General features: G+C 42.3%; 1 protein-coding gene across 1 annotated transcript; it reads left to right on the forward strand.

The window, feature by feature from the left end:
* The first annotated feature begins 1,109 nt into the window (after positions 1-1,109).
* Positions 1,110-20,628, forward strand: adora2b (adenosine A2b receptor). The gene is made up of 2 exons (XM_036143393.1): positions 1,110-1,875; positions 19,121-20,628. Exons 1-2 carry the CDS (start codon positions 1,499-1,501, stop codon positions 19,818-19,820), a joined length of 1,077 nt encoding a protein of 358 aa, XP_035999286.1. The 5' UTR covers positions 1,110-1,498; the 3' UTR covers positions 19,821-20,628.
* Positions 20,629-20,772: the final 144 nt, after the last annotated feature.

Genomic DNA, 20,772 nt, shown 5'->3' on the forward strand with positions numbered 1-20,772 from the left:
CTTCGTAGTAGGTACACCTGGTCTGGCGTTCTGTTAACTGTGACATCATCCAGAGAAGACGGCTCACCCGCTACTACCATCTAATGTAGAACAGATTACTGGATCAATGTGTGCTTCTCTGCTTTTTTGTCTGTCTTGTTGTGTCTCTGCTCTGTCTTCTGTAACCCCAGTCGGTCGAGGCAGATGACCGTTCATACTGAGCCCGGTTCTGCCGGAGGTTTTCCTTCATGTTAATGGGTGGTTTTTCTTCCCACTGTCGCTTCATGCTTGCTCAGTATGAGGGATTGCAGCAAAGCCATGGACAATGCAGACGACTCTCCCTGTGGCTCTACGCTTCCCCAGGAGTAAATGCTGCTTGTCGGGACTTTGATGCAATCAACTGGTTTCCTTATATAGGACATTTTTTAACCAATCTGTATAATCTGACCCAATCTGAATAATATGATTGAACTTGACTTTGTAAAGTGCCTTGAGATGACATATTTCATGAATTGGCGCTATATAAATAAAATTTAATTGAATTGAATTGAATTCCTTGGTCTTTATGATGCTGTTTGTTCATTAGTGTTCTTTGACAAACCTCTGAAACCTTGACAGAGCAGCTGGACTTATACTCAGTTTGAACTACAGACAGGGGACTTTTCAAAGAGGGCTAAATTCAAATGCACGCCACACTTTTAAAAAATGTGTTTGTAAAAAAGGGTTTTTAAACCACTTCTTTTTGATAGTTTATTAAAAATTGGAATCTGATACATGTGTTTTCTTTTATATTACTAAATTTCACGTCAGTCACAGATAAAGTATTTTGTTCAGCCAAGTCTTGAAGAACGTGAGGAAATAAAGGTTTAGGGGTGAATTCCTCTCCCCTGAGTTCATGATTCCTCGGTGATGGAAGCAAGTGGTTTTTACTTAAGATCGCGGTGGTGTTCTCCACACTCGTCAGCGTTTACGTGCCAGGGAGCCCACGTGAAACCCGTGGCTTAATGGCATTTAATCGGCGCGTAATTACGCACAGCAGTGCGCCAACGCTTTCCTGGGATTTCACCTTTTTTAAACTGTACTTTTAACTGCGTGTGTGATTGTGTGACGGGGCGTGGCTCCTGCGTGAAAGTGCCCCCCCCTCCACCAACATCCCCATGCGTTTCCTCCTCTGCATGAAAACTGCTGTCTGAGGGAAGTTGTGTGACACTGGCTGCGCCACGGATGTACAGATGCCGCTGGGACGCTCCTCCGCTCGGTCGCTGCGTGTGTGAGGACATCCAGAAGCGATGCGCGGTCTCGTCAAGGTGAGTCAAACAGATCCTCAGCGCACGGACAACGAAAGCTGATGTTAAAGTTTTGTCAAGTTTGCAGAATTCAGGTTGCCGCTGCTTCTCCACTTGTTTAAAACTGCCTTCCCCACTTTGCAGCAGATGGCACGTCCCACAGCCACTTGTGGAATATTCCTGGATTACAGCACAGAGACTTGTTTGCTTCTCTGGGACTAGAGGTGTTGCAGATGACTGTCACCTATGTAACCCACCTGCAGATTTCAGTCCGGACACACTTTGCTGAGATGAATACGTTATACATCGTGATTGAACTAGTCATCGCTGTTCTCTCCATATCCGGCAACGTGCTGGTGTGCTGGGCTGTCGCCATCAACAGCACCCTGAAGAACGCCACCTACTACTTTCTGGTGTCTCTGGCTGTGGCTGATATCCTGGTCGGCTGCCTCGCCATCCCCTTTGCCATAATCATCAGCATCGGCTTGCACCTGAACTTTTACGGCTGCCTCTTCCTCGCCTGTTTCGTCTTGGTACTCACCCAGAGCTCCATTTTCAGCCTGCTGGCCATCGCGATTGACAGATATGTGGCCGTGAAGATCCCGCTGAGGTGAGTGCGCACCTCGTCACTGACGGGACTTTATTCTGAACGTCTGACAAACATTTAGAGGGAAATCTCATTTCCTTGGGTTACCCCCACCTCCAGTGGCAGTTTTTCATATTGGTGACTTGGCTCACCGCCCAGGGTGCCATTCTGCGAGGGGGCGACATAACTGCTTGGAAAAAAGATTATCTGTATTTTGAGCCTGAACTTGTTCACTCTTTTTATATTGTGGTGTCCATTGAGAAGGCGTTTGGGTCTTTTATAAAACGTGGCTGGACAATGAGGCAACCTAATGACGAGGAAGCTGCTTCGTTTGATTCCAGATTCCTATTTACTGCTTGATTTAAGGACGTTTTTGCTCATTCGTTTATTTTTGGAAGTCATGAATTGATTTGATGATCTGTGATTCAAAATCTGGCATACTACAAGTCTGAAGGGGAGCATTTTACCTGAAAACAGATTGATTAAAACTGTTTGATTTTTATACCCTCCCCCCCCTCCACCACCAAAAATAAATAAATAATTGTAAATTACACAAAACATAGCCACACTCTCTTTTCGCATCCAATATATTCCAGGTGCTCCAGAATATATTGGGTACAAAAAGAGATTCTGGCTCAGATGTTAGAGCATTTACGCAAAACAAACAAACAAAAAACACCTCCCTACGCTTCCCCTTATCTTTCGGCATTCCATCAAGGCGCTGGTTAAACTATCTCAATGAGAACTGCTTCAAAGAGCTGATAAATGACCAAGATATGTGACTTGATATTCTCGCATGTATTCTGTTATCAGTCCAGATAGCATTTTTATGCTTTGAGAATTTGAACAAGTGTACCCAAGCTAAATGTGCTTTAATGACTTTATAAAGTGTTTTTTGGTATTTGATCATGTGTTGCCAATACTAACAAATTATTTTGTCACATGTAGCATATGTATGTAGCTTTTCCTAAATAACAGGTTTTAAGTAGAGTGACAACAATGAATTGAAATAAGGTATATAGTATGTAAACGTATAATAAACTAGGTACATTTGTTTTTTCACTAGGGGTTAGAATAAGAGACGCAACAATCAATCAGCTGGATAATCCGCCAATTTTCCTTCGATCAGCTATGGTCGGTGATCGCAGGTAAAATACAGAAAGATGGGAATTTTTTCAGGGCTAAGAACTCTCACCATTCACACTTAACTTTTAGTTTAAATTAAAAAAAAAAATCAGATAAAGGTTAGGGCCACAGGCTTTATGCATAAATTGGTCCTGATCCTGTAATTCCTTCAATTGCTCCTGTCAAAAAAGCCAGCTGAACATTTCCTTTCTATTTTATTTGCTCTAGTCTAGAAATGTTATTGGTCGAAAGTTATTTCAAACAGAGAACACCGGTATGCATTAAATACACAACACAGGAGTACTGTTTCATAAACTGTATTTGCTACTTTTATTCTGATCGCCAAGAATGACTATTGATTAGGGATTCATTTACTGAAACATTTCAACCTAGACATTGTTGGGGTTAGTGTGATATATTTATGTTTTAATCAATTCAATTAAATTTTATTTATATAGCGCTAATTCATGAAACATGTCATCTCAAGGCCTTTTATATCCTTTTCCAAATGTGTTCCTCAAAGGAAGCCATTCCCTAAAAATCTTTATTTACTCCACAGAGACAATCGAGACCCTCCTGCCCTTTAGAAACACTGGGGCTGGGGGTTCAGGAGTCAAATGGGATTCAGCCCTAATCTCATCGATCAGTGCTCTAATTAATCACATCATGATGTTCATTTATCAACAGCTTTGCGTGTTCAACTGGGAGCAACCCAGCTGTGTAATCATATATGCCATTAATGCAGAGTGGGAGAAAGGAGCTGGAGCATGATGACCTCCCCCCCATGCCATCTTCATATGAGCTGAATCATTTTTGTCTTCAGGTGTTGTCAGAATCGACTCAGGGATTTTATGAATCCCCACGAAGCTCATTGCCCCCTCTAAACTTCAAATGACAATTGCATTATCACATCCTGGCCTTAGCCAGCTGGTGATTCGAAAATGTCCTGTAACCTTGATGCCATGACGTATAAAGGGAGTTTACTTCCTCACACATTTGATGGCAGATCTGATAAGAAAGCAACGGATTTACGTCTGAGTGAGGATCGTTGCATTGAAAGATCGGTAACTGTGCATTTTTACTTGATATATTCTGATGGTTGGTAGAAGACCATTCATTTACATGAAGCTAAACAGGGTATAATAATGACATCCTACACTCATTTGCAATGTAATACAAAATCTGGGAATGAATAAAACCCCAAACATACAGTGATGCATCAGTTAATTGGTCAATTGTTGCTTGTTTGGCTTTAAGAGATAAATAGTGCAAAGTCGGTTGATTAAATCCTTTAAAACTTAAAACTCTTACTTGTTTCCATCTGACAACGCATCAACAAGCAGCATATTCTAATATGAACTTTGTTATGAGTTTAGGAAAACAAGATAAAGGCCATGTACACCTGCTTTCATCATCAAGGCAGGTACTTTTGCAACTCCGTTAAATATGGAGCGTAATAACCATTTATAGAGGAATGAGTGCGTTATTTAGTCCTTAGAAAGAAAAACAGACTCGGTCAAAATTGAGATGAGCAAAGCTCTAAAGAAAATCTGAAATCTATGTCAGCATCTCTAATTTAACATCGCCCTGCACTTATTTTCTGTACAGGTTGCATTGGAAATGATCCCCTTAGTGGCGCACAAACAAGCCGCAGCCGTGGTAAAGCTTTAACTTTTGGATACAGCAGTGAATTCACTCAGAGGGCTATTTAGCATGGTTCCTGGGCTCATGCTCTGTTTGCCACTACAGTCTAATCCGTTTCCAATGCTGCGCTCCCCGAGGGCTCAAAGACCACAACCATTCAGGGCTGTTTTCCAGCCTCTTCCACACTGACAATTCTCTGCTTCTTCTTTATTTTCTATTGTTGATTGTAAAAACACAGAATCTTAGAAATAACTGTCTTAAACAAAAGATTCTCCTTAGTAGTAATTTAGATACAAATTATTCCTCCTGCTTCTGACGCTTAATTTGAGCCCACTTTGATCAATGTTACATCAGTTTTTTCCCCCTATATGAGTCATTTCTCCCTTTCTGAACGTTTATAAAACATGGTTCTGACTAAATTAACGGTAAATAGGCATTGTTTTAATAAATCAAGGGGTATATGTTATGCATTATTATAATTAATCATAAAAACTAATCAGCACTTTTTCCTATTTTTTTAAGAAAAAGGGCTGCATTCACTATCACACATTTTCACATCGCTCTAAATTCTTCTTCTAAAAGAAAAAAAAAAAAACAGGGCTGAGCGATTAGAGACAATAGGCGAAGCCACTGGATCAATACTTGCCACTGAGTGTCAGAACCAATGGCAGAGGCCAGCGAGCTGTACTCTGCAGCTTCTCGCTGTGTGCGTGTGTTTTCTCATGAAAACAGAAACAGACGGACCGAGCTGCCAGCAGGGACAGCACGGTGCTGCTTGATATTTCCATGAATTGAAGAACAGCAGCTTTATGATCAGATGGGAAGTGTCTGTCTGCAGGTGGTGTTGTTTTTGGACCATGCCAGGGAGCTATCAGATTCTTTTTTTTTTTTTGAAGCAGCACTCTTGTTCAGGCTGCTGGTTGTGAAGGCCGTTGGATCTGCTGTCATTTCCATTACGCTCAAAATCCGTGGCAAGAAAGGACAGTCTGACACAAGCGCAGGATGAAAGTTGCCCGCCAATCAGCAAGTGGTCTCTAAAGTCCCCATTTGCACGTCTATTTTGACCCCTAGAGCAAAACTGAAGCTTATCACTTCCCTACACAGAAAACACTGACGTGATTACTTTTGAAGAACAAACGCAGCCGAAAATCCTGTTAAAAAAATACTAATACATAATTTGAAAATGTTCTGCATTATCTCAAAAATACTATGCATATATATATATATATATAAAACCAAAATGCAGTTTTCTAATTATAATTTCCTTTATTAAGGGCGTAAAGATGTACCAAAAACAACTTGGCCCTTGTTGAAAATATATTGACCCTCCTGTAACGTCGTTACCTGACTCCGCCAGATAGATTTGCTCCGCATATCCATCTGGAAACCTTCCGTTGAAGTAATTTTGGGAAGGGGCGAAAATACTGGTTAGCTGATTGGCCTATGTTGGTGATAGACGGGCCAAATAAACCAATCAGATTCCTCGTCGCTCTGTTACGAGCGACGACGAAAACACAACCACAAGCCAAGCTACTCTTGCTGCTGCAGGTAAAGGCTCGTTAGCTCAGCAAAGAAATACTCTGTAATTCCGATAAAACTTGCTCGATAGCCACGCTAACGCTAGTTTCATCGGCTGAAGCCGCCATGTTCTTTAGACTGAACTGTCGATCTTCTCGTTGCGTCACTTCTCAACCTGCCTCAAAGCCAACGCTGATTGGACGTTCGTTTGGTGAACGGCTCCAAATTTTCTTTAACGGAGAGTAGCCAGACTGATCTGCGAGTGAAACCTTGAAAGCTCGCGAGATCAGGATGGTCTCACGAGGCTAGTAACGTCGTGGATTAAATGTGATTAACCATTCTGTTTTGGTTTAATGTCACAAGTGACCCCTGGGCCTGATTACTGCCTGACCTGTGGAATCAAGAAATCCCTTAAATAGCGCCGCCCTGACAAAATGAAATAGGCTAAAAAAGCTGGGAAATCAACGTAACTTGCTCAGATCTAAGGAAGTTCAATCGCAGATGAGATGAAAGGGCAGAGCCACGTAGAGGGATGCCAGGTTTGGTAGGCAGCGAGGGACAAGAAGTCGCGCGACTGAGTGTTTATGGAGGAACACCAAGAAAAAAACCTTGGAGACTAGAGCACATTCTGGGCATATTATTGTTTATTCATGATAATATTCAGGCCTACATCCGCCTCCGCTACATGACTCACCATAACCATCACTATCAGAGTAGGAAAGCAGGTACATATTAAACAACAACGACGATCTGGAGCTTTTGTGAGGGGCACCGTGATACCAAGAGGGCTTCTCTTTCTTTCTTTGACACTGTGCTTAATTCGAGGGTTTACTTAGTACCTTATTGCAAGCTGTACGACAGAAACCAAGAAAACACAAGCTGGTGTTAAAATTGACTTTTTACAAATAGCTTAGCGTGACTACACGCCGCTGTGCAGGAGATGTCGTGGGTGTGACTTCAAACAGGCCCGTTATGTCAAGCAAAAAACTCCCCAGTGTAGCTAATTTTAAACAATCCTGCGAAACAGAGTGGGCCCAAATTTTTCCAATGTGGTGGAAAAGCCTCATGGCCAGTGATTGTGAGGACTTGATGGCACTGACGGAAAGAGCAAAGAAATGTTTGGAGGAAATACTTTGTCATGTTTGTGCTGATTGGCCTGCTCCTACCCACCCAGCCACAGGCTATACATGTGGGAAATAATATCAGCGGGTCCATGTTGAGCTCAGATTACATGTCCACAGGCGTCTGTGTGCGAGTTTGGTCCGTTTTCAGGCCTGCAAAGCCCTGATTCTGTCCCAGATAAAAGTGTTTTGCAGATGGTTTTTATGGAAGAGAGAGGCCAGATGCTTCAATCCCCACGAGATAACTAAGCCACACCACACACTCATTGCTCTTCCCCCCAGCCTCACTATTCTTCTCAGGACTAGACCCTCTGGCTACGATGCGGTGGTGGTGCTCTGAAATAAACTCAGACACATCCGAGAACCCAAAGGTTTGACTGTACCTTCATCTCTTTCTGCTCCAGGTGTCTGATTCAGACAGGTATCCTGTTATCTTGTTTAGAACAAGAGGAGATGCAGTTGTTGCGCCACTATGTACGTGGGAAAAAAAAGAAGCAGAATTAGAGTTGAAGAACGAGATAAAACTCTGCTGGTGGCTGGACTTCAAACAGCTGATCCATATTTATGGATTCCTGGCACGGACAATGATGGGAAAAGGCGCAGCTTTGGGATCCAGAACATGCAGTGAGGGAGGTCTGAGTCACAGCAACAAATTTGAGTCAATGAGTCCTGAGTCTCTAAGGATCAGCTGTGGAGACGAAACAATGAGGTCCGCTGTGATGTGAAATCTTCAAGTGTTTGAATCTCGAATCTTGTTGTCGTTGCAGAGGTGGGTGTATGTGACGGTGGCTTTTGTGGCTTCGCTCTGATGCTAAACCATCCGATCTTTGCTGTGAGACGAACAGTTAAGATTGTTCTCAGCTTGCTTAAATAAAACGACTGACACTTACGGCCTGTCTCTATACCATAGACCATTATGTTGCCACACACATGTATTTTTTGCAGAGCATTAGAGGAAAGCTTGGCTTCACGCTTCCGTTTGAACTAGCTAGCATTGCATGCAAAGTGAATTATGAATATAAAGCTTTAACCTATTTTTTGGGTGGATTTTCTGAGCTGACTAAGTCAAAGCAGCGCATATTTCTGAAGAAGAATACATGTTTTTTCTTCTTTTAAGCCAATAAAATCTGAAAAGTGTGGAAAATGCTTGTTTTTAGCCTCCCTGGGCCGATCCTGTGTGAAACCGGCATTCACTACAAGTCTTTTTGGCCTTTGCCTCCATCAACTTTTCATATCTAAAAGCTAAAGTTCTTGCTGAATTTTCTTGGCAAACTCGGCAAGATTTGGTGGAAAGCATCTGTGAACGTCAGGTTTCAAGTCTTGGCACAAATACTCAACTAGATTAAGTTCAGGACTTTGACTGGGCCATTTTAACACCCAGTAATTTTAGCTCTAGCGGTATGCTCAACCCCCGCTCCAGGCTATACCCTTTTTACAGCATCTATCAGGATTTATTCCAGGATCGCTCTTTATTTACTTCCATCCATCTCTCTGTGAACTCTGAGCAGCTTCCTTGTCCCTGCTGAAGGACAGCCCCGACCCGCAGCATAATGCTGCCACCACTATATTTCAGTGTGAGAGTGAGGCATTCAGGGTAATGTGTGGTTTTAGTTTTACATGCAGGCAGAAAGTTCCATTTTATTTTCATCTCTTTGGCCATCTAGAGTAGGGTGACCAGACATTCCCGCCTTTCGGGGACAGACCCCATTTACGATGACCTGTCATCCTAAACGTTGCTCTGTGAGACGATGGCATATTGTCTCATAACGTATCCCTGACCTGTGGTCCTTGGTTTTAATGAAGCTGTTTGCTGTGTTGTGAAATTATACACTGTTTAAAGTTATTTAATGTTTCATAAATAACTCTCTGTCTGTTAAGTATTGTCTGGTGATGATCAGCTCTTAACCTGATGTCAGGACAATGGTTGAAAGGTATGAATTCAAGCACTAGTGATCTTTTAACAGCAAAACCTGCACACACATAGAATAAAGGAGTGACAACTTCTTTCAAGTTCAAGAATTTAATAACAGAACTAAAATGAACATCCAGAGAACATCACTATGTAATGCTGTTTATCTGAATTAACACTATATTTCGATTAACAAATCCTCTCTACTAGGCTAGTGAAACTTAACTAAACTACTAAGCAAATGAAGATAAAAAGGAACTAAGCTAAGGAACTATTTACATGCAAAAACAGAACAAAAGACAAAACAAAAGTTAAATCTAAACATTGTGGTCTTCATTATTTCATAAAACCGTTTCACTAGTGAACCATTTAAATTCTGGTATAGTCACAGATTAGGTACAAACGTTTTGGGGGAGTATTAAAGAGAAAGTTACTATTATGACAAAAAAAGTCCTAGGACAATAAAGTAAAACAAATATACAAAAGTGGTAATACTGTAAGAAAAACGTCATATTATGAGAATTAAGGGGGGACATTTCCAGAATACTCACAGTTTGCAGAACTATTTTAGTCCTGGAGTAACAGGGCCATGTTAGATTCTTTTAATAATTTTTATTCTTTACGAGTATAAAGTCAGGAGAATGAAGCCAAAGGGATATGAAAATAAACTCTTAATATTCCCAAAATAAATATAAGTAATATTACGAATATAAAATATGTTCTGAGATTAAACTCCCTCTGATTCTGTTTAAGTGACTGAGTCTAACTGCAGATTTGGCACATTCAACATGGCGGACGCTCTGACGCATACGCAGCATAGGCAGAACCCGCCAGACGAGGCGTCTATGTATATGATGTCTATGTTCTGGAAATCCGAGCATGAATTTGAATTGCTCACAGCTCAGGTCTTGCGTTATTACAACGTGATGCGATTAGTCAGTGATACCACAATGTGGCGTCGAAGAGATAACGAGGAGACAGTGAAACAGGAGACGATTTAAAGGAAAAGTCCGGTCAACAAGGAAAAATCAGTGGATCATATCTTCATTTCTAGAAAAAATGTTCATGGTGACCCAATGTGAAATTTAGCGTTAATGGCTTAGAAAAAAAAACATAAATTTTCGTCTCAACACGATACCGGGCGGCCATACTGCTCATAATAAATAAGGCATATTTGGCTTATGCCATATGCGGGCAATAATGTCCGAGACATCACATCTGTGACGTTTCTAGCAGAGGCCCTTGCCTCTACAAGCTAATTCCATAGGAAATGTTGTACACCAGTTTGATCAACAATTTTTATAGATTCGAAATGAACTTATCATTGAAATTCGGAAGAGCTATTGTTGACGAACAATTCCCCAGTGCACTGGCGTGGATTTGAATACATGGGTTGAAAGTGAAAAAAACATTATTTCTCAATGGAGAACTTTATATAAGCCTCCAATAAAGAAAAGGACCGAAGACCTACAGTGGAGGATTCTGCACGGCGCCATCGCCACAAACTCGTTTTTATCAGTCATCAGTCCTGGGTTTTTAAATGAGTGTCCTTTTTGTAGTTTGTCCGAGAGTGTTTTTCATGTTTTTATGGATTGTGTACGGTTAACTAGTTTTTTTTTGTTTTGTTTTTTTTTACGAGCATTTTTAGCCTCTTTGGGGTGTTTTTTAGCTATTCCGTTATTATCAATGGTGTACACCACAGTCGAACCACTAGTTTTAAATCCCGGATTTTAAACTTTTCAATAGCCGAAGCCAAAATGGATATTTACATAACTCGATGGGACAGAGCCACCGGGGATTTGAAGGTTTTTTTTACAAACGTGGGGTTTTAAGAGTGTTTTGTGCACCATCTCTGAACAAGAACTGAAATATAACAAGCTGCTAATGTAAACATTTACTGTTTCTTTTGTTGGTTGTTTTTGACCTGAATTTGTGAAAGTTTATTGTTAAATTATTGTGCAATAAATGTTTTGTTAAAAAAAAAAAAATCTTCTTCTCTTTTTTTTTTTTATGCCGGTTGGCAAACAACTTTTAGGTGTATTACCGCCACTTTCCAGTTTGGAGTATGGATCAACCTTAATCTATTATATTCTCCCCATAATGCCTATTTTTCTTAGAAAACTAAAAATACTACTAAAAACTACATCCCCAGACGATCTCTTAAATAATTCCCTTATATCTAATTTATTTTTATCCCTACCTAACTCTCTACACAACACACACATAGAGCCTTGGGACTTGCTCAACAGCCGATCCCACAACGTGACGTCACAAAATGGGAGGTGCAGTACTGTTGTTCCACAAACACGGAAGCCTCCACAAAAGCATATTCAAATGAAAATGACTCCTAATTAAAAAAACTTAATTACAATAATGTAATCATGCTAATTCCACTTATGTTCATCCATTAAAATGATTATCAATTCAAAAACCCTTAGATGAATAATAAGGGTAGTGTGAAAGAGTAAAGATGGCATTCTTTGGTCATTTAGCCTCACATTGTCTTGACATGACCCTAAGGTGCGCACCCCCCTTTGAAAAATCCTGGATCTGCCCCTGGGGGAACCATTGTTCTGTTCAGCAGCGAGCTAGCCTATGGCTCTGCAGATATGAGCTAACCGACAGCGTGGTCGGGCAGCTTGGCGAAGCGGCAACATGTGGTCGAATCGGCCTGGTCGCGCAGAAGTCAGAGTGCAACTTAGCTACGATCTGGGGATGAATCTCGAGGAGGATGAGAATTCCCCTCTTGTCACTCCATCAAAGCAGGCAGACGAGTTTCACAGAACGCCTGCTCTGTGCAGTTGGTGGGTTTTTGGGGCCTTGAGGCCCGCATAGTGTTAGTTGTTCTCAAGGCAGCCTCTCTCCTCCTTTGACCCAGGCAGAAGAAGTAACTTTGTCCTGAACTGCTCCAGGGAGTAGTGGTCGTCTCAGTCTGGTCAGAAGTCTGACAGCTGGTCAGGAGTGAGGGTCTGGTCTTTTGTCTGTGGGGGTGGTTTACAGCAGGCACCCTGCTGAGAGAAAGCCATCCTTGCCTGGACCTCTCTTTCTCACAACCCAATTTTAACCCTTCCCCATGTTACAGTTCACACAATTTAGCCATGGTGTAATAGCATAACAACTGACTAGCATATAGTATAATAACCTCTGAGGTCTTCCCAGAGCAGCTAGATTTACACTGAGGTTACATTAAACACGTTGACTCAGTTTACTAATCAGGTGATATCCTGATTAGTACTTATTAGTTCCTGATTAGTTCCTCTTTGCTTCCCAGGTAACTAACCACTATTCCCTTAATGAGGCTGGGCTGTGTGTTCGGCCAGTAAGTACTAGTTAACTATCCATTAGTACAGCAATCATGTGAAAAGGAAACACGCTTACCCGTCTATATTTGGAATCTGTGGTTGTTTAAACTGGATAGATTGTGTCTTTGCATTTAAGTCCATTTTCCTGTGGAAATACTAAAGTACATGACATTTAATCTCTGTAAAAACGGCTCCTAGAATCAATAAACCAGTCAGCTGAGCTATTGAGTCTAGAAATTAAAGAAATTAAAGTTTCAGTGTGACATCATGGGGTCCACCCCCATGAGTATAATCAGCCAAGTCATATTCACCGTGGCGGGGAAATTCCTACTGCCTCTAAGTCCACCATAGACACATTTATTTTAAAATCTAACTGATTCAATGGTCTAACTGAGAGACCATGATGATGCAAAGAACCAATCCATCACATTAACACTGTCTGACATTGGTTACATTTATTTCCGTAATATGTTGCTTTAATAGGAGCATTGAACAAACATAACCATCTGATAACCTCAAAGCTGAACTATTTATTGTTGGCCACTGTAACTAATCTGCTTTATCTGAGCAGCCTGTAGCACAGATAAATGTAATCAGCAAGTTTTTTTTTTCACGCACGGCTTTGTTCCCTCTAACAGACAAGTTGCTGCTGAAAAGATGGTTTCTTATCATAAACCTCGTTTATAATCCAGGTTTCCCTTTTGCCACAGAACACATTGATATAAAGTCTGGATTTCGGATTGTTTAGTGCTATTCAGAAACATACTGAGAATCTCTTTTAAATGTAATCCTTTTCCTGTATGTGGGGATCTGGCAATTCAGGAAATACGTTTTAAAGAGATAGAGGCTTAAATGGATTGCTCTAGATCTTTTAAAGGGATGTTCTGTGAAAAGGATCATGTCAACTCCTTAAATAACTCTCTTCATTGAGAATAGATCCAGATTAGTTGGTCCCAGCGACTAAAGCTAAAGGGCTAATTTGAGACGAGCCAACAGAGTGGACAGCTTCAGTCTGAGAGCAGCTCCATTCACAAAAACAGCAAAGCTCTTTATGAAGATGTTACTTTATAACCCCCCCCCCCCCTCCCAGTGTGTGTGTGTGTGTGTGTGTGTGTGTGTGTGTGTGTGTGTGTATTTAAAACTAGTACCTTGTAAGTGAGTTACATTTGGTGTGTTCTACAGGCAGGAACAAAAGGCGTATTTGGTTGTTATGGATGATTCCTATTGCATTGATAGGAAGCTGGGGAATGAAACGAGACTTTTACACACATCACACTCTGAGGCACGTGGTTTTAGTATTTAATCAAAACACTCAGAGTTGCAAATATCAGAAATCCAACAGAAGATTACAGTAGGGACTTGGTCTCCTGCAGGAACTTTGCATTTTTGTTCTTCTCAACGTACCCGTTTGTTTGTAGGAACAATCTAAATATGATAGAAAGGCGGTGCTATGGTCACTTTGCGCACACATTGACAAACAGGGCTGTCACCTATAGGAGAGTTTTTGGGGGGGGCTTTCCTGTGGACGCAGCTGGACATCAAAGCGGATGGTGGGAGAGTTCAGGCTGTTTGTGTGTGGCATGGCACAGGTCAGTGGCCCCTGGGGGCGGAAGCTCAGCGACAGCGAGAAGCGGAGTTTGGAGAAGGACGAGGATAGATGCCAGTGTGCTGTCGTCATGCCAGGACTAATCCGTTCAGCCGCCGGGTCGCTCCCTGTCTCTACAGATGAAAAGCAGGGAGCGGGGAGTGGTGTGCAGGAGATGGGCCCTCTGGGAAGCGGATCCCGTACACGCTGTTGTACACTGTGATTAAAAGGAAAAGGGAGCGGGTGATGGAGACAAACAGCAGGAAGCTGTGGTAATGAAGGAAGAGCGCAGGTCACGATGAGCTTCTTGGTTTCCTCTCCTGGGCTGCTTTGGCCAGTGTGTTGTTTTATTCATGGCCCCCAGCAGGGGTTACAGGACAGAGGCGGGGCTCACACACGCCACTAATAAACCAGTAACTGTTAGAAATATGACAAGGCAGGGGCAGACTGGCATAATGATTAAAAAATAATGTCTGCTGTTATGGTAACCCACCTTTTGTTTTACTATCAAATTCCCTGTGAAACAGAACACCTATGTTCTGCCATGAAACCCGGATTAACCCGCAATTTATCCCTCCCAGCTCCGCCGCGTAAAACACTTGCTCATTTATCATCGTGTTTGTTTATCCATTGTTCTAGTCAGTTAATGTGGACACCAGAACCAGGAAGTGCTGCCTCAGTAGTGGCAATACGAAGCCTTGCAAAAGGCCTCCAATGTTCTCACATTTTGTCACGTTATAAACAAAAGCAAAAAGGTGTGACTTGCTTTTCCACTCAGGTCCATTTTCTCGGACCCCCCTAAATAAAACCCAGTTTAACCAACTGCCTTCAAAATGAATCTAAATGGCAATTAGAGGTTTGTTGGAGAACATTAGTGAACATCTCTGTGAGCGCTGTTTGATGCGTCCCAGAATGGGATGGGGGGGGGGCGAGGGTTGGGGGGCACCCAGACGTGGCCGTCCACAGACACTGATCCGGGCGAGCTGGGTATTAATCAGGACCGTGATAACTCTGGAGGAGGCGCAACGATCCACAGCTCAGGTGGCAGAATACGTTACCAGGACAACTGTTAGCTGTCTACAGCAGAAATGTGGCATTAAAGGTAACCGGACAAGAAGAAAGGGATAGAAAGTCTTGTTAGAAGTTTTCCATGCAGTAAGGTGCTCTGATCAGACTAAACCAAAGTTAAACATTCTGGCCAACAAACCGCAGTGTGTGGAGGAAACGATACGCTTCACACCGTCCCTGTGTTGGTGGCAGCATCATCTATGGGATTGCTTTTCTCCATCAGGGACAGAGAACCTGGTCAGAGTTGATGTGAGGAGGGATTTATCTGAACGCGGGGACCTCCTGGGAGAAAGTCTGGGGTCGCCTTCTAGTAGGACCAGCACCTAAATATACAACTAGCGCCACAAAGCCGCGGTTTAGAATGGTTTACAAAGCTGTTCAGTCTTTGGATGAGCACAGCTGGCAGCGGCGTACGCCAAAAGCTGGGTCCACAAAGGGCAAATAAATGCAACACTTTTACGTTTTTACTCCTGCAACTTCTCAATGATGCTCTGCTTTGTGTGGGTTTGCTATCCCAATAAAGCACCATAACATAACTGAATGGGGAAATGCTCAAGGTTCATAGCATCCCTGCAACATCTGTAATACAACTGGCTGCTTCCAGAGCATGTGAGGTTAGAAGTTTCTTCTTCAATAGGGGTTTGAAGTTATTCAAAGCACGCCTGCTTTTTTTCTGGCCTTTGAGCCTTTTGATAGAGATGTGAAAGCCGGATATTTTTGCTCAGGCTGGCAGGATCGTGAACTGGGTGCGCCTGGAATGAGAGAACTTTGTAGCTACATGTTGAACTTGACTCAGATCATACTTTATGAAGGCAGCTTTTAAAATATTACGTGAAGATCCTTAAGTCTTCACAAATATGCCGTACACAACACCCACCGGTTCCGACAGCATGAGCTGTAATTGCTACATGTTGGGCTGCAGGGGCCGCATTTATGAAATGGGTCTGTTTTGTTGTCTTCAAATGTATACAGCCATCATAATGCCTGCTCTTTTCTAAGGCTTCCTCAGTGTTAGTTCAGAAAGGAGCTCTCTTCCTCCTCATTCAGCTGCCGCTGTGCAGCACTCACACTCAGACATATTACATGTGACACCTCCAGCTCAGACTGACCCCTGTGTTTATAAGTGTGCGCCTGTCAGCATCTGTATGAGTCATTAGTGTGCGGCTGCGCCACTGAATCACTTTGAGGAAAAGGCGCGTTAGGCTTCCAGCGCACTTCATGATGGGGACGGTCAAGACAGAAACCAAAATGACTCACCCTGTTTTTTTTTCCCCCTACAAGCAGCCATGATGTGCATCTGCTGGCCATGGCTTCTGGTTTAGGTCAGGCAGTGTTTTTGTAAGATCCAGTGCAGTTTGCTGCTCATATTTTTCAGCGTATTATCACTTTAAGACGCCTGAGAGGAACTTTCAGGAGCAGGTTTAGCACAAACCTTGACTGATTCAAAGGGAAAAGCTGAAATACAAACTCTTATCAGAGATAGTTTTGTGTGAACCAGGTGCTACCCGTCCACAAACCAGACTTGCATATCTCGATTTATACCAGTATAAACGAAGCAGGATGTGAGAGATGTACTTAGTGGTACTGCAACATCAGACATGATAGTTTCACTTTCAGCCAGGAGCAACAGAAGCATACCAAACAGGGCTGCAGGTAGACTCTAACGTTTCTGCACCCAACACCCGCTCATGGAAAACACAGCATGTTCTCATACTCAATTAAACCATTTAGAGTTTTCTTACAGCTGTCTGTCATTATCCCCTTTTTTCTTGTAGTACAGTAGTGAGAGAAGTGAGCTGTAGCCATCTGTTATGCTCAGCTCTTTTATGATTTTCATCTGTTCTACACTTTGGTTTTCTGCAGCACTTTTCAGCCATTCTGTTGTAGATTTGCTGCTGTGCTTTAGAACATTGTCCCCTTGCCTCCTCCAGGTTGGAGGAGGCTTTAATATGATTGAATTTGACTTGGCAAAGTGCCTTGAGATGACATGTTTCATGAATTGGCACTATATAAATAAAATTGAATTGAATAGAATTTAAAGGGATTGTTGAGATTTGTGGGGTTCTGTAAAAGTCATATTTTATTCCTTGACCTGTAGTAGACAGTTGTGCTAATACTGTTAAAGTTTCTGCCATTTTCTGGGTTAATTCAACAATTTTTGCACTGGCAGAGGTTGTTGTTGTGTCAGCCTGCCTCATCTCTTGCCTGTTGGCCCTGAGGTCTTCCAGGTCCTGTAGTTGCTTGGAAATGATCCTGGCAGACTTACAATCTGCTGATCTTTCAGATGGATACCGTTAGCAGACTCTCAGTTAGATTTTTTCAGCCGTTCAGCTGAAAAAACTGTAAAATACGACCACTGTTACCCATTATTTTGTATTGCATGTACTATGATTGCCCAGCACCGCAGTCAGTATTGAAAGTTGTCTAACTTTGAAAGCCATGCGATGTAATGCATACTGCAGCCAATAGACGCCATATAAATAAACCAACAGAGCTTCCAACAGAGCAGAAAGCTGCCAGTCTGTGCGCAGAAACAGAGCTCCTTCACAAGCGCCACGCTGCTCTCTAGATCAGGGCGGGTCGTCAAAATATTCCCTTCTTGGACGTTTCTTCTTCTACTGTTTCTTACTCAGGTTTTAGCACGAGACAACACAAAGCTCTGCAGGGGAATGCAGGTTTCACCACTCTGGGGTAAACACAGGGCATGCCAGTTGTAGGTCCAAGACCACATTAACCTCAACCTTGATTGTACATAAGGTTGACAGGGTGACTCCAAAGGTGCCCAGGTCCTGTGGCTGCAAAACAAGCCCGAATCATCACCCCGCTCTGACCGTGCTTGACAGCGAGTCAAGCAAGATGTCTGCTTGTTTATATGTAACTTTGCAGATCTAAATTATGTTGAATCCTTCAACCCAAGCCACACCTATCCTGCAATTTAGTAAAATCTAACATGCTGACTGAAGCCCATAGAGTAGAAGATCGAGCTTTCTCTGAGTTTTGCACACGGGGGACTTGCTGGAAGACTGGCAGCCATCCTTTCTTCCTGTCCACCAACAAATGGCCTTTCTCTCTGTGGATTGGTGACCTTCCAACTCCTTAGAAAGTTCTCAATAGTAACATCTTTCAGACATATTGGCATTTCTTTACCAGGAATTGAGCTGCTGATTTTTGCTCATGGTCAGATAACCAGTTTGTTTGCTAAGCAGCAACTGCAGGCTAAAGTCTGATTTCCCACTGCTGCATTTTCGTTCACTCTGTGTTACATAGATAATAACATCATGCAACATATGTCTGTTCATCTGAGGATGTTGTAATCAAATTTTAGAACATGATCAGCAAAGAAAAGATTTGATATGTAAAACTTTGGTGTTACCTATCAAACATGGTGTTAGATCATTTTTTTGCAGGCTAACCAAAACAGGACTGCAGGCATCCAGGTTGTAGCAGCATATCTCTGTCTGCGTGTTCCTGGTTCGATAAGGCTGAGCGTTCTTGGGTTTCTTGGCTTGGTGTCTGTGTGTGCACCTAAGCAGGAGAAAATGAAGCCAACAGCTAACTTTATTGGTTGGATTTTGATTACAAAAGACCACATAACCATACTCTTGGACTATTATTTCCCTTGCATGACTTGGTTTACAAAATGAAGTATTTTTTTAATTGCATTTTCTCCCGAGTCCTTATCAAGATTAGAAAATGTCATACATGTTCAGACACATCTGTAATAGTGTCAGCACAGATATACACCTTCAGCTCAGGTTTTTTTTGTTTTTTGCTGTGCTCTTGAAGATCAGAGTCACATGTTCTCAGAATCACTGAAAGCTACACAGAGGCCATCTCTGCTTCTGCTCCTAAACACAAAGCTGAATATTGATCAGAGAATGCATGATCTCACCATGACTTTGACCTTTGGGATATTGGGAGTTATGGAGAAAAATGTGTTTTGTGAGATCATTGTGACCTTTGCAAACACCACTAACCTGTGCCCTGTTTTCTCTAGGTACAAGCAGTTGATGACGGGAAAGACTGCCAGAGAGATCATAGCAATTTTATGGATCCTCTCTTTTGTCATTGGCCTTATTCCCTTCTTTGGGTGGAACTTGCACGAGAACTACAGGAGTGGCAGCAACAACATCAGCAGCTTGAACACAACGAACTTTGACGAGAGGTGCAGAAGCAAGTGCCTCTTTGAGTGCGTGGTGGATATGAAGTACATGGTGTACTTTAACTTCTTTGTGTGCGTGCTGGTGCCGCTGCTCATAATGCTGGGCATCTACATGAACATCTTCACCGTGGCCAGGAAGCAGCTGAGACAGATCGAGCTCAAGTGCGTGGGCAACGGCGACAACCAAAACCCGGGCCTGCTGCAGAAGGAGATCCGGGCCGCCAAATCCCTCTCCATCATCGTGGGACTTTTCGCCATCTGCTGGCTGCCCGTCCACATCCTCAACTGCCTCACGTTGTTTTACAAAGATCTGAGGAAGCCCGAAGTCGTCATGTATGTGGCGATTATTCTGTCACATGCCAACTCTGCGGTTAACCCAATCATCTACGCTTACCGCATCCAGGACTTTAGGAACACGTTCCGCAAAATCCTGGCCCAGCACTTCTTCTGCCGCAAAGAGGAGCTTTACCTCAGCTCCAACGGCAGCAGGCGCAACAGAGACCAGATCAAGATGACCATTGATCCTCTGCTATAGAGGCGAAAGACTGTATCAACGGTGTCAAGTCTTGAGGTTTCTAATGTTTACAGAACAATGTGAAGATGAACTGATGTCAATCCCGCCTTGAATGTAGACATCTATTTATGAATTGTGTTGGGTTTGGGGGGGGTGGGGAAGGGATGGGGCAATGTGAAATGTTTAACAGCAAGTCTTAAACAACTTTCTTTTAAAGGAATTTTAATTGTTCAAATAGTTGAAGCTAACTGGATTTGCGGGAGACTGCGAGGAAGATCCAAACCTAAGATGCTATTTATTGTACTGAATTCACCCTGTTCCAACTACAAACATTCCTCTTTTTGTGCCCTACTGTTTTTATACTCTCGACATTCAGTGGCTGTGTTAAAATAATTTATTTATTACAAGACCATGTCTTTGAGAATGTAATGATCAACAGTGTGTGTGTGTGTGTGTGTGTGTGTGTGTGTGTGTGTGTGTGGATCTGTACTTGTGGAGCTAAAGAAAGGTACAGTGTTAGTTATCTTTAACTGTGGGTATTTTGCAGCTCACAAACCTTTAAATCAATTCATGCACATAGATGAAACTATCTACTGAGAAGGACCCATTATTCATTGATTTCTGAAATTAATTAGGAAGGAGGTGAAAGTGTGAAGCTTTGCATATCATTCATTTGTAAACAATACTTTACTCAGATTAGATGACCTCATTGCTCCATAAATAAGCAGCAATTTTGTAGTGCTAAAAGGTTTATGGAAAAGGGATAATTTAGCATTTTGGTTTGTGAGGTTCGGCTCCACAGGGTTTCAGTAAATTACATTTAAGAATGTTTAAGACTATTTTGATCTAAATTGGAAACCTATATGAATGACAATAACATGCATGTGACTACAACATGTTGCATGTTACTCCTGTGCTTTTCCATCTACATCTTACCTGGCTCTTCTGCTCCCCAGGGGGATTGCGTGAAAAG

This window comes from Fundulus heteroclitus, chromosome 11, assembly GCF_011125445.2.
Source record: "Fundulus heteroclitus isolate FHET01 chromosome 11, MU-UCD_Fhet_4.1, whole genome shotgun sequence".
In the NCBI taxonomy this organism is placed as follows: Eukaryota; Metazoa; Chordata; class Actinopteri; order Cyprinodontiformes; family Fundulidae; genus Fundulus; species Fundulus heteroclitus.

What these genes read in the sequence shown, in the direction of transcription:
- adora2b (XM_036143393.1), top strand. Translation starts at nt 1,499, where the DNA reads ATGACTGTCACCTATGTAACCCACCTGCAGATTTCAGTCCGGACACAC. An exon ending in GCCGTGAAGATCCCGCTGAG is followed by an intron (nt 1,876 to 19,120) that starts GTGAGTGCGCAC and finishes TGTTTTCTCTAG; the next exon opens with GTACAAGCAGTTGATGACGG.